Source organism: Petaurus breviceps, unplaced genomic scaffold (genome assembly GCF_028583685.1).
Source record: "Petaurus breviceps papuanus isolate PSGF00001 unplaced genomic scaffold, PetGlider_PUasm1.0 227, whole genome shotgun sequence".
Taxonomy (NCBI): domain Eukaryota; kingdom Metazoa; phylum Chordata; class Mammalia; order Diprotodontia; family Petauridae; genus Petaurus; species Petaurus breviceps.
In genome coordinates this window covers 12,004,103-12,029,644 of record NW_027185896.1, presented here as the reverse complement: position 1 = coordinate 12,029,644, position 25,542 = coordinate 12,004,103, and the positions used below count along the sequence as shown (strand labels likewise).

General features: G+C 48.3%; 1 protein-coding gene across 1 annotated transcript in view; it reads right to left on the bottom strand.

The window, feature by feature from the left end:
* CELSR3 (cadherin EGF LAG seven-pass G-type receptor 3) overlaps positions 1-25,542 on the bottom strand; it is a 74,526-nt gene that overhangs the window by 29,841 nt on the left and 19,143 nt on the right. Inside the window, exons 16-34 of the mRNA XM_069095394.1 lie at positions 24,432-24,533; positions 23,299-23,393; positions 21,688-21,897; positions 20,287-20,491; positions 19,991-20,146; positions 19,656-19,824; positions 18,858-19,025; positions 18,333-18,459; positions 17,454-18,007; positions 16,948-16,976; positions 16,029-16,141; positions 15,553-15,632; positions 14,902-15,013; positions 14,607-14,723; positions 14,348-14,493; positions 10,386-10,501; positions 9,993-10,166; positions 9,348-9,563; positions 7,617-8,670 (exon numbers count right to left, since the gene is read on the bottom strand). Coding sequence (XP_068951495.1) covers positions 7,617-8,670; positions 9,348-9,563; positions 9,993-10,166; positions 10,386-10,501; positions 14,348-14,493; positions 14,607-14,723; positions 14,902-15,013; positions 15,553-15,632; positions 16,029-16,141; positions 16,948-16,976; positions 17,454-18,007; positions 18,333-18,459; positions 18,858-19,025; positions 19,656-19,824; positions 19,991-20,146; positions 20,287-20,491; positions 21,688-21,897; positions 23,299-23,393; positions 24,432-24,533 — 3,943 coding nt within the window. The remainder of the gene's footprint in view (positions 1-7,616; positions 8,671-9,347; positions 9,564-9,992; positions 10,167-10,385; positions 10,502-14,347; positions 14,494-14,606; positions 14,724-14,901; positions 15,014-15,552; positions 15,633-16,028; positions 16,142-16,947; positions 16,977-17,453; positions 18,008-18,332; positions 18,460-18,857; positions 19,026-19,655; positions 19,825-19,990; positions 20,147-20,286; positions 20,492-21,687; positions 21,898-23,298; positions 23,394-24,431; positions 24,534-25,542) is intronic.

Below are 25,542 nucleotides of genomic sequence, written 5' to 3'. Positions count from 1 at the left end.
CAGCTCTTTAAGGGTTTCATGCCACATCTGAACTGAGGTTTTTCTGACTCCAGATCCAGCAGTCCACTCACTACGCCATCTAGCCTCCTGCCTAGGGAAAAACAGTGGGAGCTTGTTAACTAGTTTCAGGGGCTAGTAGTACCATGGACCTGGAATATCCATCAGATTTCCCTGTCAGCAGTGGTGGGGAGGTGCCCCCAGACACTGCATTAGTGTCTTCTTCTGTAAACATGAGTAGCTGCCTAGATTATCTTTAGGATCCTTTCTAATATTCTATGACTCTAGTTAGAGGCAGCCCTCTCTGCTCCCTGCTCCACAACTCCATAAATCTTTGATCTAAATAGGGAGGGTCAAAGAGACTATTCCCAGGCCAAGCTTTGCCAGTCAGGTGAGGCATAGAGCTAGGTAGTCAGTGGGTCACCATAAGGTTTCTCTGTAGCCATATCAGAATGGAGGCTTCTGGGCCAAACCTGATTAGGGTAAGGGGCCCTAGATCTCTGTGGGATAATTTTCTAATGCCTTTAGAGGTGGGAATTCAGATCAGAGTTATCTTAGGAAGAGAAAAGAAAGGCAAGGAGCCAGGGGGATGATTTGGTTTGGCTTAGAGAGCTAAGGGAGTACAAGAAAGGTCAGTCATGGCCATGGAATGGGTACTTCAGTGTTACTTCTCATCCAGGCCCTAGGCCCTCTGGCCATACTTCCTGTCATCTTCCCTTGGGGACTATTCCTAGAGGTGGAGATGGGGTATAAATATGTGACCCTACGGACTTGGGATACCCACAATTTTCCCCTTGTAATGCTTTCAGAAGGTCCGTCTACCCCTTTTGCTTTTATCCAGTGGCTAGATACACAATATTCAGCCCTTTAGCACCAATCCCTGTATGTGGAGAGGGGAATGATGTTAAGAGAGCAAGGTTGAGGGGAAAATCAGGGTTCACAGAACCAGTTAGAGTAAGAGGTTAGGGTACCCAGGGGTACTGCAGAGGTAAGAAGGAGACAAAGAGCTCCTTAGCTTATCAAAGATTTCAGCTTTTGCACAGTGAACAACAGAGCACCAGCCCTGGAGTTAGGAGGACCTCAGTTCAAATCTGGTCTCAGACACTTATCACTTACTAGTCATGTGACCTCAGGCAAGTCACTTAACCCCAATTGCCCTGCTCTCCCCCCTACAAAAAGGAAAAAAAAAAAGATTTCAGCTTTCCAACTTGTTTGAGATCCCAAGACTGGAGATAGCAGAAACCAAAACATCTGAGTTGGAAGGGATGTCAAACAGAACCCCACCACTCCCTTAACCTTCAAAGACATGTAAATGTCTATCTAACCTAAACTTGAACATGTCAAATCAACCAATTGATTAAAAAGTATTTATCACATTTACTATGTGCAAGAAGTCTTTATATGTTCCCTGTCCTAAAACAGCTTACATTTTAATAGAGGATAAAGTATAAAACTATGAACATGTCATTATAACTTGAGTTTCTAAGGCCCTCAGCACTGGGGTTGAGTTATCTTAGAACCACAATACACTACAGACCATTAAAATAATTTTTAATGAGGTTGCCCTCTTTTCCAGTTCTTTCTTGAAACTGTCCCAGGCCAATTTGTATGGCCCAGCCAGCTGCCCCAGACGTAGTGTAAAGGCAAATGGAATATCCTTTTAATGTCCCCAAGATTCAGGAGGAGTTGCTGAAACTGGAAGTGGGAGCTAAGTTAAGTGACTTCACCCTAACTCAGACTGGGAGATTGACTTAAGCAGGGCAGCACCATATGAGGCCCTTTGTTAGTAAGGTAGGGCTGTGAGACCCTTTGTAGTAAATAGCCTGGAACCTTGACACTGGCAGCCTGCATTCCAAGTAACCTCACCACAGATCAGCACTTGGGAGAGCTAGCATTATCTTTTGGGGGAGAATTGCCAGGGAGCAGCTGTGGAAGGACAGCTAAAGAGAAAGTCCTGTTTGGAATTGTACAGGTCTCTAGGGTGGAGAAAAGGAGTGTTCTTACCTCTGTAAAGGCAAGACTCAGGTCTAGGTCCTTTCTATATCCTTTACTGCATGATTAGAACCCATTCTATGTTAGATGCTTCATGAGCCTGAGTGCTTTCAAAGGATCCTTGTGCTTTCAATGGAGTGTCACTAACATTTCCAGACTGTACCAGGTAGAGGTAAAGAGAAGTTTAGAGGTTCTTGATGTATACCCTTTGTGTCACAAACAAGAATTAGTTCACTAAAACTCTCAAATCTCGTCACATGAAATGTCTGCTACCTAGATTTTTTTTTTTTGCTTTTTGGAGAGCAATTGGGGTTAAGTGACTTGCCCAAGGTCACACGGCTAGTTTTTGTGTTGAGTGTGTGAGGCCTGATTTGAACTCAGGTCCTCCTGACTCCAGGGTCGATGCTCTATTCACTGCACCACCTAGCCGCCCCTTAAACTGACTTTTTAAAAAGCCAAAAATAATTTACATTTATCCCAATTAAATATAATTTTATTAGATTCAACCCACTGTTCTAGACGGTTGCAATGTTTTTGGATCCCAATTCTGGTAGACCTTGGTTCCAAATGTCACACTGCAGTGGAAAGAACCCTGGAGTCAGCAGATCTGGGTTCTAATGCTAACACTGCCACTAACTCATTGTGGGATCTTAGGCAAATCACTTTCCCCTTCTCAGTTCCCAGCTCTCCCATCTATAACATTAGAGAGTTAGGAAATTCTCTTGAAGGCTCCTCTCTTCTCTGCAAGCCTGGTTCCATGATTCCAAATATACCTCCCAGTTTTGGATCATCTACAAATTTTATAAGCAGGTTTTTTTTCATGTTTTTACATAGTGGAAAAAGCACTGAATTTGGAGTCAGATTACCTGGATTTGACTTCTAGTTCTGTTACTAAACTAGTTGTGACATTGGGCAATTCAGCTGGTTTGGGCTTCAGACTCTTCTTCTGTGTAAAGAGAGGTTTCGGCTAGAAAATCTCTAAGGTCTCCTGTACTACTTGTTAATCTATTACCCAGTGACTAGAGGTCTAAAAGGAGAAAAGTGGCAGAGATTATGTTATCAGACATGAAGGACTGGAGGGTAAATCCAACACAGGAGAGGTAGCTTAGCTGAAGTCTGGACTGGGATTTTCCGGGGTGGGGGTAGGGTGAGGAATGAAACTAAAAATAGTTGAGGATTCCTTTAGGAGGGAAGTCCTGCTTCAACGTCCATCTATCACCGAAGCCAGGTCACCCCTGGCTTGGAAATCTTGGGCTGCTCCAGGCATTGACCCTCTGGTTAGAAAGCCCCCAGCACCATACCCACCCTCCCCTTTTCTCTCCTCAGGACAGATGGAGGCTGAAGCTGTTTTCTATAGAAGTTTATTCCCAACCTCTTCCCCGGGCTTTCACAATTTATACAGATAGGGAAGTGGCTGCTGGGAGCCGGAGAGGGAAACAGCTTCCCCCTTCTGTGGCTGTCTACAGAATGGGAGACATGGAAGGACAGTGCAGAGGGAAGGATGTGTTATGGAAAGAGCAATGACTCAAGATTTGAGCCCCAACTCTGCTGCTTATTAGCTGTGACCTTGGAGAAGTCATTTAACCACTCTGAATGTCTCCTCTCCCTGCCCCCCATCATAAAATGAGACGGTTGGGTTCCATGATCACTGAGGGCCTTTCCAGCTCTGAACCATATTTTCTCCAAGGGATCAATCAAACCTGGTTCTCTACTCCAACCCAGGGCACAATCAGCACTGGAGTGGGAGAGCATGAAGGTGAGCTGAATGGGTGACCAGGGATGTGGCTGGAAGGGGGATTTGGCACTCTTAGGTGACAGAATTTTTAATCTCCTTGGCAAATGGTGGCCCCCCTCCCCACAATTCTGCACTGTCCAGTTCAAGTAGGAGGGAGAGCCTCCTTCCTCTAAGGACAAAGACACCCTGTTCCCCATGAGCCAGGGGTAGAAATGTACTGGAGCCTTTTCAGTGGTTTATGGAAGCAGGGGGGAATGAATGACCTTTGGGCTGTCAGATATTTAGAGGAAGGAGCAAGTGCAGAGCCCCAGCTTCAGATCTAAGCTGGGGATCCTCACATTTTGTTCTTCCCAATCCCTTATGTCTCCCCTCCACCCCCCCAACTGTAAACAAAGTAACTTGAAGTCCAAAATTCTAAGTTGTAAACAAAGTAACAAAATCCAAAGAGCTTAACCATAAACAAAGTAAAAAAATTTCAAAGTTCCAAATTGTAAACAAAGTCCCATAGTTCCAAAATGTAAACAAAGTAACAAAGTCCAAAATTCCATACTGTAAACAAAAAAACTCCATTTTATGAAAGAAGCCCTAACAAGTATGTTTCCTCTTTTTAAGAAAATAGAAAAGACAGGAAGAACTGAGTCACCAGAGGACTAAGCCTGAGGGATTTCCTGTAAACATAGTTAGGGGAGGTAGTCGTCCCCAATTTGTACCCCCATATAACCATAAACAGCCTGGCAGAGGGGTGGGGGGAGGGGAATGAGAAAAATCAAACCACCCCATCCCAGGCCTTAGGGACTGGAGGGAAGAACCACTACCCCCTCCTCCCCAGTTTCATAGTGTAGGTAGGAGGTCTCTCCCAGCTTGGGCCATCCTGGGGGGCAGGAGGAGGATACCATGGAATGTATCTGAATAAAAGGCCTGGGCACCCCTTCCCCCAAGGGGGCAGAGCCCTTCCCCCCCCACCCCACCCCAATAGTCGAGGAAGGCAAGCCTTGCTCTGTAAACATTATGTCTGCTGCTTGAATAAATATTAAACTCCGCTTGGGCCCGGAGGGTTATAAGGCAGTAAATGGTGGGGATGGGGGTTAGGGTGACTCCACAATACATACATACATGTAGCTTAGTATGGGGCCTGGGGATGGTCTGTATTTATCATCCCCTCCACAAGCTGAGTCTGAGGACACACTCCTCCCTAACCTGGAGGCCAGGAAGGGGGGTCCTGAGGCAGGGGAAAAAATTTCTCCCCTGTTACAAGAAAAGACTGAGACATCTCCTCAGCCCAGGAAGGAACTACCTCCATCAATCTCTGTCCTGGGAAAGAGCAGGCTCTAGAGATCTGGGCATACCCCCCTCAGGAGTTTGGCTCTCAGGCCACTAGGGAAGAAAACAAAATAGGAAGTTACTGTTCAAAAAAATCTTATGAACAATAAAGTATGAGGAATGGGAGAGAGGAAGGGCGGACACCTCGTCTCCATCAGCTTCTGAGATGAGAGAAAAAGGGCTGAAGGGAGAGGATTCCTTTGCAAGGGGCCCAGCCGCCAGGGGACACCCTAAAGAAGAAAGGGAGAGCCATTTAAGGGCAGGATAGGGCTAACAGGAGAGAAGGAGTATGATGGAAAGAGTCCTGGATTTATAGCCAGATGACATGGGTTCAAATCCTGACTCTGCCACTATGTAACCAACTGGTGTGATCTGAAGCAAATCACTTTCCCTCTTGATAAAATAGGGGGGTAGAATCAGATGATTTCTAAAATCCTTCCTAGTTCCATGATGATCTTATGATATGGTGGAGCTCAGGAGGAAGGGTACATGTGGAGGACTTGACAGGGTTAAGGGAAAAGGGAAAGACTGATGAGGCTAAATAAAGGATCACTGGCACCAGGGGACAGGAAGAGGTGGCTAAATGCAGAAAAATGGAGCCTTAGGGATGGATGAAGGGAGACCACAGACCCTGCTAGCTCCTCACTTTGTCCCAACCCAACCACTTTTCCCCAGACCAGACCAGCTCAACCTAGCCCAGGGAAGTCATGGGACAGAAAAGGTTAAAAATAAGGATAGACATCTTTCTCTCTGATTACAAAGGTACAAAATATATAAAAGTCCTCCTACGCCCTGGCCCCTCCCCAAACACGCACCAGCATGCACACTCATGCACACACAGTGCCAAAGTGTTACAGAAAGGAAGATCCGGTTTGGGATGGGCCAGTGGGAGCCCCTCCTCTCACAAGCGAATGGGTCTGAATGTAGGAGGAGAGGGGGAAGGATCCTGGCACCCCCAAACTCTCCTCTGTCTAATCCAGGACTGGTAGAAAGGAGAGACTCCAAACTTGTGTTGGAGATGTCTGTCTGTGCCTCCCTTCAATCCACCTCCTGCTCTTTTCACTCTGTTCACTTCTCCTTTGTCTCTGTCTGCTTCTCAGGAGTGGCCCTCACTTCTCGTGACTCTGTAAAGGACGGAAGTCAAAAAGGTGAAAAAAGGTTAGAAATTTCCCAGGGATCAAAAACTCATCAGTCATAAGTTGATGAAGGGTCAGAAGTCAGGAGAAGGACTTAAAGGGAAATGGATAAACAAATTAGTGGTATAGGAGGGTAATGAAATATTAAGCCTAAGAAATGGTAAATGGACAGCTCCATAAGAAACTGGGAAGACCGATATGAACCGATGCAGAGTGAAGTCAGCAGAACTGGAACAATTTATACAATAACAACAACATCATAAAGAAAAACAACTCTGAAAGACTTGATTCATTTTGTTTGACTATACATGTTTCTAATGGGTTTTGTTTTTCTTGCTTTCTCAATGAAGGGGGAGAAGAAGGTAAAAGGAAGAGATTGTAGCTGAAAACAAAATAAAATTAGATCTCAAAAAAGAAGAAAGATTTGAGAATTCTGAGCGATGCAATAATAAACACAATTCCAACTGACCAGTAATTAGGCATGCTACCCACTCCTGGCAGATAGGTGAGAGACTCACAATGCAGAATGAAACACACATTTTTAGACATGGCCAACGAGGGAATTTGTTTTGATTATGCACATTTGTTTTGAGGGTTTTCTTGTTCTTTCATTCATTCTTTCTTTTGGGTTTTCATTCATGGGAGAAAGGGATATGGGAAGGGGAGGGGGGAAGCCTGTTAACTGAAAATAAAATTAAATATAAAGAAAGAGGTCAGTGGAAGGTCAGGTTGACTAATGAAGTCACTGGCAAGGAGATAAAAGGTAGGTCAGTTTGCTTCTTGCTTCCTGCTAACACTAGGGCCTCCTCTATTCTCTCTCCTCTTCTAATGAAGAAGCCTTGTCACAGACTGCCTCTCACCAATATCCACCTCCCATTTTTGAGAACACTCTGAATTCTTCTCTCCTTTCTTTCTCCTCTCTCCTAATGATGTCATCAATTCATATGGGAGGTGGAAATGGCTCCCAAACATATATATCCCATCCTATTCTTCAGGGTTCCAGGCCTACATTTCCAACTGCCTGCTGAATAATAACAACAGTTCACATTTAAGGTGTGCAAAGCACTTGACGCTCATTCTATCTATCATTAAAATGTTCCTCTACACACAACCTGCCCTAACTGGAACCCACTACCCTAAACTTAGCCCCTCCCTCAGCTTTCTGATTTTTGTCAGGGATCACCTTCTTTCTAATCACCACAGCCAAAAAATCTCCAAGTCATCCTGACTCTTCCCTCTTCCTCCCCTATGTTTAGTAATTGCCAGGTCCTAGCTATTATTTTTCTCAAACTATCCTCTAGAATTATGAAACTTCAGAACAGAAAGGGACTTCAGAGGGCATGGTGTCCATCTGTAAGGACCTTTTGGAGGGAGGGATGGATGAGTGGATGAACAGATGCACACAGTGGTTCAATGGCTCTTGGTCCCCTACTTACTCTGAGTCTGGTGACAACTCTGAGATACTGTGGGATGTAGCTGAGCGAGGTGTGGAGTGCCCTGGTGCTGAGGCTGTGGCGGAAGGCGTAGCGGTGGTGTGAGGGCCTGAAGGCGTACTGGAGGACTGCACAGAGGAGGAGAGGGCTGAGGAGTTGAAGGAGGCCAGAATGGAGGAGAGGATGTCTAATTGTTCAGTAGAAGGGGCCCTGCTTGGACAAGCTGCCACATTCTCCCTTGATGGGAGCTGCCTAGAGAGTGGTTCTAGGTTCTCCCTTGATGGATGCCGACAAGGCCTCATGTCCAGTTGTTCTGGAGAGTTTGAGCTCCTAGCTAAACAATCCAGCTGTTCTCGAGCCCTCTGGCTCGTAGGCAAGAGCTGGTCTCTGGAGCCCCTAAGGTGGGGCAATGGGCTTGGCCACTCCTGAGATGCCCCAGAGTCCAAGGGCTCCCTGGACCCAAACCGGGTGGCCAGGGCATCCAAATGGTCCCTGGGTGGCTGCCTTCGAGGCAGCGTGCTCCCTCGGAACCTTGGCTCTGGGCCACCAAGACAGACTTCTAGATGTTCCCAGGAGCCATGTCGGCTGCTGGAGCTCTCCAGATGTTCCCGGGAGCCATGGCGACTGAGAATGGTCTCCAGATGTTCCCGGGATCCATGGCGACTGGGAATAGTCTCCAGATGCTCCCGGGAGGCATGGCGGCTAGGGATGGTCTCCAAGTGTTCCCGGGAGCTATGGCAGCTAGGGACCCTCTCCAACTGTTCCCGGGAGCCATGGCGGCTAGTGGAGTACATGGGAAGAGGGGTGGCCTCCTCCAGCTGTTCCCGAGACATCTGCCGACGAAGCAGCAGATCCAGCTGTTCACGAGAGGAGTAGCGACTAGCTGGCTGGGAGAGGCTACCTGTGCCAGAGTAGATGCGGCCATAGGAGGCAGCCGGTACTGCCCGGTGGCCCAAGGTGGAGGACCGGTACCAGGACAGCTCAGGAGCCCCTCGAGCACTGGTGGAAGGCAGCCCATGTAGAGCCAATGGGTATTGTAGCCGATTCTTCAGTATACCTGAGGGTGGAAAGGAAAGCTAGTGGCAGCTGGGGGGCATAAATGCCAAAGGGACAACAGGGCCCCAGAAGGCCACTTCAAGGGGTGAATGTCTGGATGTCTATCATCCCCTCAAATGCAACCTGCAAGAAGACACTTTCAGGGAATGGGAAAAGAGGTTTCGGAGGCACTATGAGAGACCCAAATGTCTTCAGGGGGACATCTGATAGGGTATCTCAGAGGTTTCCGAAGAAGGCATCTTAGGGGTACTGGCGGGAAGGTCTGGGACTCTAAGGAGAAGTTCTAGGGAGCTCCAGGAGGAGGATTTGGGGCAAGAGGACCCAAGGATCCTTAAGGGAAGAGTCAAATCTAAGAAATCCCAAGAAGAGTCTAGAGGTAAGTGCTTCCAGCCCTCTCTGGAAGCTGATCTTGAAAGAGAGGGTTAGGGTATATGTGTGGGAGTTGGGGGGAATCTGAGGGAGTTCCAAGGACAGGGCCTGAGTGTTGGATCTAGGATCCCATGGGGAGAGTCTCTGGAAGGGTACCAGGTATAAATCTTGGAGCCAATCTGTAGGAGTCCTGAAACAGACAGAGTAGGAGGTCTAGAGAAGGGTCTGTGGGCCACAGTGGATGAATCTAGTAGGAAAAAGATTCCCAAGAGAAGATGGGAGGGTTCATGAGCTCTTCAATCCTCTTACCCTTCCTCTGTCGCTGAGTGTGGCTGAGCTGGGTGTGGCCAATTGTGTTCTCATCCCCACTGGTCAGTGCCAGTTCAGCCTGGTTATTGTTGGCTGCATCCTTGCTGGTATCCAGCCCCAGGCGCCGCTCAGATCCCCAGGTCTGCAGGGAGCAGGGATGTACCTCACAATCCCCCAGGGCTGGCCAGTAGGACAGCAAGTCATTACCATCCACATCTGCAGATGGGGATTTGGGTTATACTCTGACCAGCACTTCCTCATGATCCCTAACACGTCCCCCTAACCGTGAGTATAGCTCATCTGAGGGAAGCCAACTCGGAGAGGAAAAATAATAGTCCCAGAAGGTATAGCCATAGATGTAGAAAGGTCATGGATCCATAGGGGCCATATAAATATTCTACCAATAATAACAGGGACTGATGAGGTGGGAGAGGAGAGGGGGAATGAAGGGAAGGGGGGGGGAATATGGGAGAGGAAAATTGAGACTAATAGCTTTTTTGTTATTATAAATGATTTGAGGGAGTTCAGTAGGTTTTATGAGAGCATCTGGAAGTCAATGGTATTATCTTTGGGAGGCCTATGGAAGGCATTTGGGAGTCACTGGGGTCACCTTTGGCGACCCTGTAGAGAGAGGTCAGGGGTCACCTTTGGGAGTGCTGCTGGCTGGATGAGTGAGGAGCCTTTCACTGTGGGCCGCCCGTCGAAGAGGGTGCTGGAATCGGCCACGGGGCCGAACATTATCCTCGCTCTCTGAGGATGGGATGGACAAGCTGCGATCTTCCTCCAGGGACAGGTCACTGTCTGAGTCTGAGTCCATGCCTGAGGGGACAGTGGACATCAGAAGTGACCAACTGAGAATACGGGCTAGAACAGACTTTAAAGATCATCAGTAAGAGGGAACTGGACAGGGGTACCATTAAGTCCAAGAAAAAATGGCATTCCCAGTGGTACCTGGGCTCTCTCAGGTCTACTTCTGACAAAAAAACACTCTGATGCTCTAAAGGTGCTTCCTGAACCAGACGTTCCCCAAAACCCTACCTCCCCCAGCGTCCCGATGGAACATGGCCACATCCAGGTCTGTGGGCCCACCATGGGCCAGGAGGCTCTGGTCAGTGTGGTCAGCAGCTGAGCCATGCTTTGCCAAAACATTCTCCCTAGAGGACAGAGACGACAAGTCAGGGTGACCAACATGGCTGACCTTATTGACATGGTTGTGCTCAATATTCCTCATCTTCTTAGCAAAGACTTTATCAGAGAATCCCAGAATAACCTCAGCGTGAAAGGAGCCTCCAAAGGCACCTGCTCCATCTCATGTCTGAGTTGAAATCACCTCCGCAACACTCTTGATAAGTGATTATCCATCCTCTGCTAGGAGACCTCCCTTGCCCAAGGTTACACAGCTAGTTGTGTGTGTGTGTGTGTGTGTGTGTGTGTGTGTGTGTGTGTGTAGGTGTTAAGTGTCTGAGGCCGGAACCAAACTCAGGTCCTCCTGACTCCGGGGCCAGTGCTTTACTCACTGCCCCACCTAGCCGCCCCCTGAACAGCTCTAATTGTTACAGTCAAATATTGGAGGGCAGCTATTAAGTCAAATAGTATTTATTAGGCTCCTAATATGTGTCTTCCAGGGCCACAGGTTCCCCACCTCTGCTAAGTCTTCTCTAAGCTAAACATGTTCAAGTTGTTTATTTATAACATTTTTTAAAATTCTGAGTTCCAAATTCTTTATCTCACTCCTGTCCCTCCTCCACCCAATGAGAATGCAAGCTATGTGATCGCACATCTACAAGTGTTTCAAGTATCCCTTATATAGTATATTCTTCAGGCCTCTGACCATTCAGGTTTGCTTCTTCTGGGTACACTACAGTTTTCCAATATCCTTCCTGAAGTGTGTCACCCAGAATTGGGTCCCAAATTCATTCCCCCACAAAATAATTTTTTTCTTTACTTCTGAGATCCTGTCATTCTCTACAGTGTTCCAAATCTCCTACTTCCTGGAGTCTGAAATTTCACCCTCTACAAACCTTGTTCAGTAGAGATCCTCACTTCCTCCTTTACTAAAAAATGACTGAAAAATCACTTGTTATGAGTTCCTTCATCTCTCTCCAATCTTTCTCTAAACTACTCTGCCATTTATGATAAAAAATGCTATCCACCTCCAGAGAAAGAACTGATGGAATCTGAATGCAGATTGAAGCAGACTGTTTTTACTTTCTTTATTCTTGGGTTTTTTGGTCTGTTTTCTGGCTGGTCTGGAAATGTTCTGCATGATTGCACATATAATCTATATCAAATAGCTTACCTTCTCAGGGAGGGATTTAGGAACTCAAAATTTTAAAAAATGACTGTTAAAAGTTTTTGTGTACATGTGATCGAGAAAAAGAAAATCACATGGTAAATCTCTGTCCTGTCTCCCCTCTCGGTCCAGTTTCACAAGGTTAGGCAGCCTTCTTCCAAGGCTAAGCCCTCCACTTTATGCATTCCCATTCCATCCGACTCTAGGCTTTGCTCTATCCTTCCTTCTCTTTCATCTCTAATCTCTACCTCTCACTAGCAATTGGTTCCTTTCCCTCTGCCTACAAACATGTCCAGGCCTCCCTCATCAAAAAAACAAAACAAAAAACACAAAAACAAAAACCTCTTCCCTGAAGAGCTTGTCACCTTTTTGAGTTACATCCAGTTCTCTTTCTGTTTTCCTTGATTGCCAGACTCATACAGAATATCATGCTCTTGAACCCTTTCTCTCATTCTCTTCTCAGTCCCCTTATGTCTGGCTTCCATCCCTACTATTCAAATGAACCTGCTCTCTTCAGGAAACCTCTCTCTTCAGACTTCCTCCTTCCTAATCAACAATTCCAATGGCATTTTTTCAGTCTTCATCATCCTCTAGCTTCCTAGAGGATTTGACACTGCTGCCCACTGCCTCCTCCTGGCCTCTGTGTCTTCCTATGTTCCTCTCTTCACATCTATGTCCATCAGTGAGACCTCAACCATCCCCTCTCCTGCATCTTTAATCTCTTCTTTCTATGGAATCCTCCCCTCTTACACATACAGGTCATTCCGACCCTCAAAACCTTCATTCTACTTTGCTGCCCTCTCCCTTACAAAAAGAAGGTATGACTATCTGTGTAATACACCCACACAACTGGAGATCTGAAATGTTCTCTGATTGAGAGAGAAGGGGCTAGTCAAGGAAGCATCAGACTTGATGGGGTCCAGTGAAAGAAGTGCTAGAAGAGGGTCGAGGAGTTCTTTTGTGCTGGAGATGAGATTGTGCTGGGCTTTCTCCTGAAATGAAACAACATCCCTGCCTCCAGCCTCCTTCCCTTTGGGGCCATCCTACCTAGTCTTCAAAGTGATCACCATAATGCACCATGATGACCTGTTCAAAAGACGTCAGCAGCTCCCCACTACCTTAAATGGTGAACTAGCAGTTCTTAATCTGGAATTCAAAACCTTCCATAATCTGACTCTGTCCCATCTTGCTAGTTTTCTCTCCCACTGCTTCCTTTTGGCAATATCCCCCCATCCCCCAACCTCCTTCTGACTTTTGGACCCTGTGTGATTGGTATACATCATGCCTCATGGCAAACCCCCCAATCTCTGTTGAAATCCTCTTCCTTCAAGGCCCTGCTCAGGAGCTGCCACATTCATGGAGCCTTCTTTGATTCTACCACCCCCACCCTTATCCCCAGCAACAAGAGAACCCTCGTGACAGAATCTCTTATGATTTGGTTTCATCCATTATGCAGTTAAACATAATCTAATATTCAGTTACTTGTGTTCAAATCTCATCTTCCTGCTAGATGGTAGGAGGCAGCTACAATATAGTGAAAAGAGTATAGGAACCTGGAGTCAGAATCTGGGTTCAAATCCTGGTTCTGCCACTATGTGACCTTGGGTAAATCACTTCCTAAACTGAGCCTCAGATTTCTAATCCATAAAATGGGGATGATACTCACACTGCTTTCCTTAGAGGGAAATTATCAAGTGAGATGACACACATAAAGTACTTTTAAATCATAAGGTACGATACAAATGTTGACTAGGTGGTGCAGTGAGTTCAAATCCAGCCTCAGACATCAACTAGCTGAGTGATGCTCGCTAAGCTACTTAACCTCGATCTGCCTCTGTAGCCTAATCTGTAAAATGGGGGTAATAACAGTACCTGTTTCCCAGGGTTATTGTACAGATTAAATCTGGTAATTACGTACCATTTAGCAGTAAGCAGCATATAAACGGCAGCCATTATTATTACTTCCCAGGGTGTTTATAAGGAACAAACAAGATAACATGGACCATGCTTTGCAAACCTTAGAGAACTCTATAAATGCCTCTTTGTTGTTGTTGTTGTTAGTTACTGTTAATATTTCAAGCCATTTGAAGGGAGGGAATGTCCTGTTTTTCCCGGGCTGTATATGCAGTGCCCAACACAGGGGCCTGCACATTCATGCATGTTGAATTGAAAGGGGGGAGAGGGGGCTCAGATGTAAAGATGTGCAGACAGGCAGTGTGAGGTTCACCCAGCTGGCTAAGCCTGTGCCTGCACAGGTCCCAGGGCTCTCGAAATTGGCTTTTACTCTCTTTGACTTGGACAGCAGCAATAAAAATAACTTATACTGGATGGTTATTTAAGGTTTACACATATAATATAATTTAACCCTGGAAGATAAGTAATACAGTTATTATCATCCCCATTTTATAGATGAGAAAATGGAGGCCCAGAGAGGGGAAGTTCATTTGCTCCAGGAAGGTAGTATACAAAGCCTTTGTGAAAATCCAGACTGTGTCTCAGGCTGACTAAGGGACAGAGGAGACTTTCTACATGTAGGCCTTTTGGCAGAGAAGCCAAAGTAAGAATTCCTGATCTAGTAAGGGATAAGAAGAGATAACATTGGACGTTCTTCCAGCCCTCAACTCTGATGTCTACAAATGGGTCAGGGATCCTGATGTTTCTCATTCCCTGGTGCAGCCTGCACGGGCAAGGACTGCCCCTGCTGTACCTGAGGAGGCCACCTCTGCCCCGCTGACTGTCCTGTGTCCTGGCCGACCGGGCACTGCTAACCGAAGACACCGTGGAAGCCCCCAGAGTGATTCGGATGAGGCCACTTTCCTCAAACAGGGCTGTGTTGTTGTAAGCACCAGGGCCCTGTGAGGGGGAAGCGTGGTCAATCAGGACCCAAGCACTCTTAGACCTCTCCAATGCTCATCCTATGCAGTGGCACAGCATACCACCACTAATTCCCCCCAACATCGCCTCACCGTGCCCGGGGTTGGCCTTGCCTCCTCTGTTCCTGCTTTCTTGCCCAGACAGGCTGAGGCCCAGGCCCCTCGGGTCTCCTCATTCAGGACACAGAAGAGCAGTAGCACAGCTGGGCCCTGTGGCAATGGCAGAGGAAGGGTAGTCAATAAAGGGACAAAAAATGGCAGTGAGAGGGATACTTGGAGGGAGTGGGGAAGCTTAGGGAAGGAGCGACTGTGACAAAGGGACAGGGCAGGGTCCCAGGCTTCCCTGGGTGACAGCCAGCCCTCGGGCTTCCTGTGGGTTCAGGCTCACCTGAAGGCCGCAGAACCCAGCGTGGAGGTAGTGAAAGGCCAGGACGCTATGGTTGACTGCCAGGAGACCAAAGAGCCAGGAGGCACTGATGAGCAGGAGCAGCAGGAAGGAACTGCAGAGGGCCACATGTGGAGGAGACACAGACAGGAAAAGATGGAGAAAGGGAGACAAGAAGAAGGGCACGGACAAGGACGCACAAGCAGGGTCAGAAAGATAAAGGGAAGACAGACGAGGACAAAGAGACAGAGTAAGCCAGGGAAAGAGGTAAGGATGGGGACCAAGACAGAGAGAGGCCACCCAGGACAGGGACAAAGGAAGGAAGAGAAAGACAAAAAGAGAAATAGAAACAGGGAGAGACCAACAACAAGAAGAAGAAGGACAGAAAGATGCCCAAGGAGGCAAATTTGTACCAGTGGAATTTCCTTCCAGAGAGAGGTGTCTAATGGGGAAGTTGAGGGAACAAGGAGGAGAATGGACAAGGCAAGGCCAGTCCCTTTCTGAAGTCACAAGCCAACAACCTTCTCTCATCCTCCCACTCTCCCAAACTGCCCTCCCTCATGATATGTTCTAGCCCTGGTCACACCTGCCATACCCTCTGTACAGCCTGGCAGGGCTCAGTGTGGACCCACCCATCCCCTGACATCAACTCACAGCACAGACATCCTCTTGGCCTCCCTCTGCCCAGGGGAGCAGGACATCCTTGCCACCAGCAGGAACAAGACCCCATTCATCTAGACACACAACATAGGTGGGGCATGGAAACCAAGACACAGGGGAAACAGAGACATGGCAAGACAGGAGCACAAAGGGGTACACGAGAACAGAGAGAGGATAGAGTGATGGAACAAGACAAGGGGAAAATAAGACAGCATCAGTTGGATATGGAAAAAGACAGGACATTCAGGCACAAAGGGTCGGGTGTGGCCACAGAGACATGGAGAGGCAGGCAAAGATTCAGAAAGACAAACAGATAAAGATAAAGAGAGCAAAGTCAGTGTTTCCTCTCACCAAACACCCAAAGCCCCCAGCCCTAGCCCAGGGAAAGCACCCAGGTAGGTGGCAGAATTAAGGATGGAGTTAGGGTTGGGAGCTGAGGTTGGGACTGGGGGTACACTTCAGGGTCTCACCGAAATGACCAGGACAATAGGGCCCGCAAAGCTCCAGACCAGTTTATCATGGATGGAAATCCAACAGAAGTCCGAGTTCCCGTAACCCCCAGGGTCAAGGCCTACTGCAAGGCCTAGAGAAAAGAGGACTCAGAGCAGGAAGCAACTCCCTCCCCCAACCCCTGACAGGCTCATCATATGGAATGAAGACCACAGTGATGGGGAGAAAAGTAGAGGAGGAGCAAGGATGGGCACAAGGAGCCCAATGGGATCACATTCCATGCCATTGTCCCGCTATGTCAGAAGTGGAACACTTCTTCCTCCTTCCTGATCAAGGGAGAAGGGAGTTAAGGCATTTCAAAGAGGGAGAGAGGCTCTAGGGGACAGACTCAGGAGACAGAGACCTACCCTCACCAATCTATTAGTATGAAGATCAACAATCTTAATGGATCAAATATGCTTTATCATTTATGGAAGCTTGCCCTAAGAATAACTCTGTCAAGTAGATAGTGAAAGGTTCTCATGTCCAGTTGCCAGATGAAGAAACCAAGGGTCAGGGAAGTAATGGGACTTACAGATCCAATACCCTCATTTTACAAGGACAGGAGACCCAGACCTTGCTGACCTTTTTAAAAGGGCTACCCTCTCTCCAAGTACCTCTCTGGCCCCAGCTGTTCCTCCATGCTACCTACAGTCCTGAGCATGTATGGGAAGTCTGGTGTTTGTTCTGTGGGAGATCTGAGGTGAAAGGAGCCAGGTGTGTGAAAGGAAGCCTGGGTTTCACAAACTTTAGAGATGAGTTACTTAAATTTCTTCACTTTAAAGGAGAAAACTGGGGATCTGAAAAGGAGATGGATTTGCCTCAGGTTCCACAAGACCTAAAAAGCTGGGATCTGAACCCAGGTGTCCTGATCAAAAGTGAGTTTTCTTTCCACTATACCCCACTTGGTGATCAAGGAGTCAACAAGCCTGCAGATTAGAGAGAAGAAAGTGGGGTGACATGGAACCCTGGTGTTCACACCCTTCAGAGGACTACAAGATGGCAGGAGGCCTGAGGGACCCTCTGGTCTTCCCTGAGGGCAGTGTCCAGGTCTCTCCCTCAGATGCTGGGGCTGAGCTGGTTTGGGCAGTGATGGCAGGTGGTGGGGGCTCACGTCATCTGGGATGGCTGAGGGGCGCTGCCTATGTTACCCACTGGGGTAGGGGTAACACCCATGGCAATGTATACTACCCATTATGGGGAAAAGAGCACTGGATTCCAAGTCAGAAAACCTGGATTTGAATCTCTCTTCTCCTTTTAGCTGCATAAACTTGGAGTAAATCACATCTCACTGGCCTCAAGTTTTTGGAAACAATAATTTTTGTACTAAATGGGCTCTACAGTTGTTGAGGGGAAAATGCTTTGTAGGTCCTACATGGATGATGGGGAGGAGGGGTTCACTTTACCCAGGAGGATGGCGGGAACACCCCAGCCCAGGGCATAATAGAAGCGCATTGCCCCAATGTCCACGTTTCGAGCCTCTGCCTGCATGCGATAGAGGTGCAGTCCCTGCACAAAGAGCCAGGAGAAGGTGCCCAAGAACAGATAATGGAGGACAATGGCAATCACAGTGCACAGGAACTGGAGAGAGGGAAGGAAAGCAGAGGGTAACCTCAGCTCTGCAGGGTGGACTCCTGCTTCCTCTGCCCAGAGTTCCTGCCCACCAGTCTCCCAAACTCCCCACCATCACCACCACCAGCAGAGCCCCGGGCCTCAGATGGCTTCCTGGCATTGGACCCCCCCAGCTGAACACCTGGCTGTGGGTGTGGTAAATCCCCAGGAAAAAGAGCAGCTCCGCCAGCCCGAGTGCAGCTGCCACGTTGGCATGGATCCCGCGGGTGTTAGACTTGAGGCCTCGAAGGCTGAGCAGGACAGCCACAGTCAGGAGCAAGGAAGCCACAGTCACGGACACAGTCACATGGGTGACTACAGCCAGGAGGGCCAGGTCACCTTCCAGACGCTGTGGGCATGGGGAGGGACAGTCAGGAAGTAATGGAACCTTACATGCACAGCCAGGTAAGCTCCTGGTATGACCTCCACTCTCCCCAGTCTACCCACTCCTGGTGTCATCTCCCTAGCCTGATGCCTATCCCTCAATCCTTTGCGTCAACCTTCCTTTCTGATATAACACTCCCATTCACACAAGTCTAACCCCACCAGGCTTTAACTGAGCCCCCCTCCCACCAAGGAACCTGAAGGATTCAGACAATCATTCCCCACTCCCTTGTAACTCAGGAACAGTTTGGAAGATTCCTTGACATCCAGGAAAATGGATATCCCCATACCTCTCGATGGGAGGCATCCATGAGCACCCCAAAAGTACCAAGCCGGGAACACTGGCAGCGCACATGGGTACCATTCCTGTGTACCAGCTCACAATCACGGGCTGTCCACACACCCCAAGGGTCACTCCTGTGGAGAGTCACATCAGAGTTCAGAGTCCAGATGCTCAGGCTAGCAACTGAGGGTACTGTGCCTGCACCAGTATTGGGTGGGAGAGAAGGACAAGTGTGCAGACCTCTTCGTGGGCCAGCCCAATCCATGGACTAATAATAAAATCAAAGAATCTAGAAATATAAGGGCCCTTAGAGACCATCTAATCCAACCTCCTTAAAGATGAAGATCTGAGGCTGAGCAAGGTTCAGTGGGTCTGGGGGTGCTGGGCCAGTTCTACCATACACAGGCTGATCCTGGGGTGGATTGGAGGGACAGGTCCTCAAAGGCTAAGCCAACATGTCATTTAACAGAGATGGCTCTGAGGGCCACCCAGGGGATTGCCAGGTACGGGAGAAGAAGGGATGCCTCCTCACAGGCTGGGCCGCTCCCACTGCACACAGAGGGGTTTGCTCCGATTTGCTGTCTGTAGCAGGCGGAACTCCAGGGTGACAGGTGACTCTAGAACGCCCTGCAAGAAGCTGCGCTCCCTGAACACAGACACGCTGACCACTGGAGAGTTCATGACTGGGTTCCGGGGGAGCCTGAAGAAACATTAATGCCTGAGCCCTAGAATTGTCATGCTATACCCACACCTACCACCCCCCAGTACCAGCCACAAAGTCTGGTAATCATTTAGCATGACCTCCTCATTGTACAGGTGGAGAAACTAATGCTCAGAGAGCAGAAAGGACTCCAACTTCTGAGCTATCTCAAGTTTCTAATCCAATCTAGATCCAAACAGGAACACCCCCTCCTAGATCCCCAATGGTCACGAGGCCTCTGCATAAACACCACAACCTCTGGACCTCAGACATTCTCAGAATAACAGACACTCCCCTTCGAGCCCCTTCCTTCTCCTTGACCCTCACTATATGAGGGCAGAACCTGGACAGCCTGCTTGATAAAGAACACGTCTAGAGAAAAGTGGAGTCTAATGTCTAGAAAATGAGGCCCAGAAGTCATTCAGCAAAGAAAAGAACTCAGATCCTTACTCCAAATTAATCAGCTCTGCCACTATACCACACTGATAAGGGATTAGACTCTAGGAGTGCCCTTAGGGAGGAGATCTCTTGCCCTGACACCCTGTTCTGAAGGGACCCAGAGTCCAGATGACCCAGACACGACCAACTCAACCTTTCTTTTAGAGTAAGCCCTTTAACTGGCCCCCATACCTAACACTTCGGCGTTCTGCCTGGTAGCGGGCAGGGAGCAGCCCTCCCAGGGTTCGGTAGATGAGGAGGATGACAATGGTGAGACCCGGCTCTGCCTCCAGGGGCCCCCCTCGGCCTGCCACGCTCTCTGCCGTCCCATTGGCATCACTGCTGCCACTTGTGGGCACAGCTGGAGGAGGCAAAGGGAAAGCCACAGTCTGTGACCCTCCAGGACAACTGACCAGTGCTTCCAACCCTGCCACAGCCACATAATCTCCCAAGGAAGGTGCTGCTCTGTGGGTGCAGACAGTGGCCTGAGAAACCCTCTTCCTGGTTAGTGCTCTTAGGGGATTTACCTTCTGGCTGTGGGGGCCGGGGTCCTGGTGGGGGCAGCACTACATGTGTATGAGGGTCCCAGGCATCTTGGCCCCGGAAAAGGCTACCGTGGTACCTAGGATATCGATGTCCCCCCATGGTGGGAGCAGGAGGTTCCATTCGATCGATGCTGAGCACTAGGGGCAAAGGAAGGTAAGTGTCAAAAGCCATTGGCCAAAGTTCATTTTCTCCTCCCAAAACAGTGTCCCTTTCCCTCCTCTTCCCCCATTGGGAGCTCCTGACCCCCACCTGCCCACTCACTGGAGTCCCTGCTTACTAATATTAGGTGCCACCAAGCCCACAGGGTTCAGGTATGTGAGCTCCATGTTCTGGGCCAACGTCGCTGTGTATTCCTCCAACTGCTCAATGAGGCCTGCACTGGCCCCCCGGGTTGGGGTCCCACCTAGGGCTTGTGGCCATGGAGAATCCCACAGTTTACGGGTCTCAGGGGCCAGAACAGCTGAGCCAGCCCAGAGCAGATTCTAGGGATGAAAAAGTTATGGTGAGGAGGACTCTGGTAACCCCTTCCCACTCACAACCCCAGAACTACCTGCCACAAAGAGCCCCAGAGTGAGAGCCACTGAAATACGATGAACAAGCTGCAGGATGTGGAATCAGGCGAGATCTTGGTTTCAGTCTTACTCTGGCACTTAGTAGCTATAATACTCAGAACAAGTCACTTAGCCTGAGAATCAGCTTCCCCCTCTTTAAACGAGGGATAATAATGTCCATGCCTACCTGGCGTTGTAAGGACGAAATTGGATAATAAACATATGGAACTTGGTAAAAAGGCCACAGAATTTGAGTTATTGTTATTGTGTGACCTCAGGCCAACCCTCCCCCTCCCCCAGCTAGAGTTTCTTCATCCATAAAGTCAGGATACTGGACCAGGGCCTGAGGTCTCACCCAGCTCTGGTTTCCCAATCCCATGACTTTACTATTTCTGTCTGTGACTCTGCCCTTCATCTGACTTCATATGTTCCAAACCTCATGGTTCTCCGTGACTTTCCCCTCCCTTATTTATCAAGCACAATCAAGACTAAATCAGTTCTGTTAATTCCACCTTCACAGTATCTCAGAAATGCCCCTCAGACTGAGGCCTAGAGTGACCCCAGGTCATGTCTGAGATGGAGCTGAGCCAGAGGTCCCCAGTTCTGACTCCTAGTTCAAGATTCTTTCCCCCAAAACAAACAGTCCACTGAGACAGAAAACCAGAAGGCTGATTTCCCTAAAGCCAAGCTCTGAACACTACCTTAAGTCAAGTGGGGTTAAGTATCAGAGGACAGTCAAGAGGATGGAGATCAACAATCTTGGCTTGTGGTAACTAGAGTCAGAAGTTAGTCAAGTAAGGGGTCAGTAGGGTCATCCCACTGAAATGGGCTTTCTATATAAATGTGGGGATATCAGTTATGGTGGAGAGTCATAGATAAACAATCAGACCCTGAAGTCAGTGAGGCATGGCCAGAACCAGCTTGTTTAGGGATGCATTTTTTGTAATCTTGCTTGAGGGATGGGTGCCATTGTGGTGACCGGGATGCCACGAGGGCAGGTTCAGACAGTTATCAGGAGGGTCAGAGGCATATCAAAGATCTCCTTGTGACCATAGAAATGTCAGCGAGGGTAATTCAGGGATCACTGATGACCAGGGATCACAGTCAGCAGAGATAGCCAGGGTTACCTCATTAAAGTGGGCATCCTGTGTGGCTGTCAGCCCGAAGCCCTGCTGATGACTCTCGAAGGTCAGGAGCCGGCCCAACAGACGGGCAGCAATGTGGACATCATTGCCAAAGTAACGCTCAGTGTGGCCAGTTACTGCACGAAGCCGCTGGGCCAACTTCTTGGCCTCGATGGTGTCTAGCTCTGTTTCATTGCGTTCTAGATCTTCCAGCTGCCCAGGAGGAAGCGGAAGGGACAAGGGTCATATTGAAGTCCCCCTTTTGTTCCTCCCCATCTCCACCTGGTCTTAGGATCCCCAGAGTCATCCTATTTCTACTAATTCTCCCATACCCAGGGGGTCACAGAGTAAGGACAACAAGCAGACTGAGACAAGCAATTGAGATAACACCCAAGGATCACAGAACACCTTTGTTAAGTTCTATGTTCTAAGGGAATGTAGCAATCACCTTGCCTAATCTCCTTATTTCACAGAGGACAGAACTAACTCAGAGGAGACAGAAGGATCTGCCCAGAGTCGCAAAGCCAGGATCTGACCTCATTTCAAGAAAAAATAGCTGCTCCTTCCACAGGAAGGAAGGAAGAAGGAAGGAAGGAAGGAAGGAAGGAAGGAAGGAAGGAAGGAAGGAAGGAAGGAAGGAAGGAAGGAAGGAAGGAAGGAAGGAAGGAAATGAGCATTTAAGCTCATACTACATGTCAGGTTGTGCTAAGTACTTTAAAAATATAATCTCATTTGGTCCTCAAAACAAACCTGAGTAGATGCTTTTGTTTTGCAGCTGAGGAAACTGAGGTAGATGGTGGTTAAGTGACCTGCCCAGGTTCACAGAGCTGGTAAATGCTTGAAGTCAGGTCTTCCTGACTCCAGGCCCAGTACTCTATCCACTGGGCCACCTAACTGCCATTGACAGGGTTCTTTTACTAGAGTATATTGCCTTTACATTGGGAAGACACAGAATGTCTGCATGATACTGGGGTCTGTTAGCATCACGAAATTCAGAGTGGGAATTTCCAGTGGGACAAGGGGGGGGGTGTCTATGGAGGTTGGGGAGAGAAGGGAGGGAACTACAGGGTTTGAGAAGGTCTAGAAGTTTCTGGTTCTGAATGGAAAGAGGCTATTCCTAGTAGCATCAGTTTTGGGAAGGTAGACCCTCGTCGGGTCTCCAAGAGGAGGTTGTGGAGCCAGGAAGAAGGAACCATTACCAGCTGAGACAAGTTCCAGAAGGTTGGAAGGTATTAGGGAGCTTAGGGTAGCTGGGGTGTAGACAGATGTATTACCAGCAAAGCCATGTCCTAGAAAGCTGGAGAGAGCCTAAAGATGTTAAAGTAGATGGGAAACAAGCATTTATTAAGTACCTACTGTATGCCAGGAACTGCGCTGTGCTGAACACTTTACAAATATTATCTCATTTGATCCTCACAACAACCCTGGGGAGTAGATGCCCATTTTACAGATGAAGAAACAGGCAAACAGAGATTAAGTGACTTGCTCAAGGTCACGCATCTGGTAAGTATCTCTGGCCACGTTTGGATTCAGGGCTTCTTGACTCTCTCTAGTCCCTAAGTTTCATCCCCTGTGCCACCTCATTACACAGGGGTAGGTTGAGAGATATACTACCAGCAGGCCCAGTTCCCGGAAAGCAGGTGAAGTACAGTTGAAGAGGTCTGGTTCCAGCCACCCCTTGTCCTCATCACAGTGCCTGATGGCAGCACCTATGCAAAGGCAAGAAGTCAGTCATCATTGTCAGAGCCCCAGCTTTGGGCAGCCAGGACCTCCAGGCCCCAGGCACTAGTCACAAGCCAAGTCCCAACACAGCCCGAGTCAAGGGCCAGCTCCAGGCCAGAGGAGTCAACTGACCTCCTCAGGTCACCACAGGGGCAGCCTCAACCCCTCTTCCCCCAGAACCTCCAGGTCCAAAAGTCTAGTGTTCCTGAAGCTTGGTGGTACCATAAGCAGAAGAGGAGAACAAGGTGGCAGGTGGGGATTATAAGCATTATAAGTCAGTTCTCAATCACCTGTACTAAGAGCAGGGCAGAAGCAAGAATGATCCCAAACTAGCAGATAATTAAAAAATCATTTAGAATAGAATTTAAGAAGCAGGGAGGTAAAAGCAAACCCAAACACACTGCCCCCGACCCCAAGAGGAACATCCGCTCTCAGACAGACACAGATACCCATCCACACCTAACCACACAGTCCCATCTGTGGAAGGGGCAGTAGCCCTACGTAATCCACACTACACTGCGGATAATTGAGAACCAACTGATTTGTTAGTGCCAAGAAGAGTGGGGATCTACAGAGACTTCAGGCAGTGAGGAGGACGGCGAAGAATTTAGGCAGCAAGTGGGGAGGGGAGAGGGTTGCAGGCAGGGCTTCAGCCAGCAAAGGAGTCTGCAGGGACCTCACGCAGCAGGAGAGCCCAAAGCATCCCTGAATACATTAAGGAGACTTACCTGCTCCCCGCAAGCCTGCCCAGAAACCAAGAGAAATGGGAAAATGACAGGTGAGGGGGCTAGGGGCAACAGAGGTGGTGGAGGAAAGGTTCTAAACCAAATCCCCCCTCAATTCCCATCTCCCCCTTCCTTTTCTACCCCCTAAGAGGAAAGTTCCCTAAGGCCGAAGTTGTCACATATTATAGGGCCCCTCTAGGTCTGGAGGATCCCAGGGCTCCATTCTCCCATTTCTCTAGTTGCTCCCTCCTTCTCCCAAGTCCCACTGAGGACCTAGCATTTCCAACCACAGTTACTTACCCAGGGACCCTTTGGGGCAAGGCACCGTGGCCAAGAGCCCAAACTTGGTCTGTGGCCACCACACACCACCTTTCAGTGACTTGGGGCATCCATCATAGAGCACTGGGAAGGAGAGAAGAGAAAGTTAAAACCAGGAGGAGAGGGAGCCACCAAGCCTTGAAGTAATCACTGGCGATTCTGCAGAGCCTGCTGCCCCCAAAGCTTAGCAAAAAGCCCAGATTTTGGAGTCAGAAGGTCCCTGTTGGTGTCCTGTGTTTGTCCTCCAGGTATTAGCTGTATGATAACAGACAGATCACTTGACCTCTCTGAGACCATTTCTCCCCTTCTATCATAAGGAGACAATCATACTTTCACTTCCAAATGCACAAATTTGTGAAGAAAGTTCTTTGTAAAAGAAGTCAGTATCCCAGCTTTAAGATAACTAATGATTATAAAGAAAATAGTCCTATTGAGGTCTAGATCTAAGACCGGGGTTTTCATAAGCAGACAAAAAATAATACTAGCTAGCATCTATAAAGCACTTTAAAGGTTTACAAAGTATTTTTACAAATGTTCACTCATTTGATCCTCATGACAACCCTTGTAAGGCAGGTGCTATCACTGTTCCCATTTTACAGATGAGGAAACTGAGGCTAAGAGAAGGACAGTAACTTGCCCAGGGTCACAGAACTACTGTCTGAGGCAGGATTCCATTTCAGATCTTCCTGACCATGCCACCTAACTAATCAAGGAAATGCTAAGATAGATATCAAATTATATCAAATAATTTATTTCCCTGGATCTCAAATCCCCCTCTCCAAAACAGGAGGGCTGTTCTACATGGCTGCTAAGGTTGCTTTTAATATCCAATGTTCAATGTCTATATTCTTCCATTCTGTGTTCTAAAGTCCTCTCCAGCTCTGACAGTCTACGTTCCATGTCCCTGAGAGGTTTATGCTGTAAGGTCCTTTCTTGCTGACATCCCATAGTGTTTTCTATAACAGATGACCTCTACCGTCCCTTTCAACTTTTGAGATTCTTGGATCCTTTCTCCTTTTGAAAAAATTTATTTTAAAGCATCATCTTTGCACATATTATCTACCATTGTTCATTTGCCAAACAGAGGCCAGAT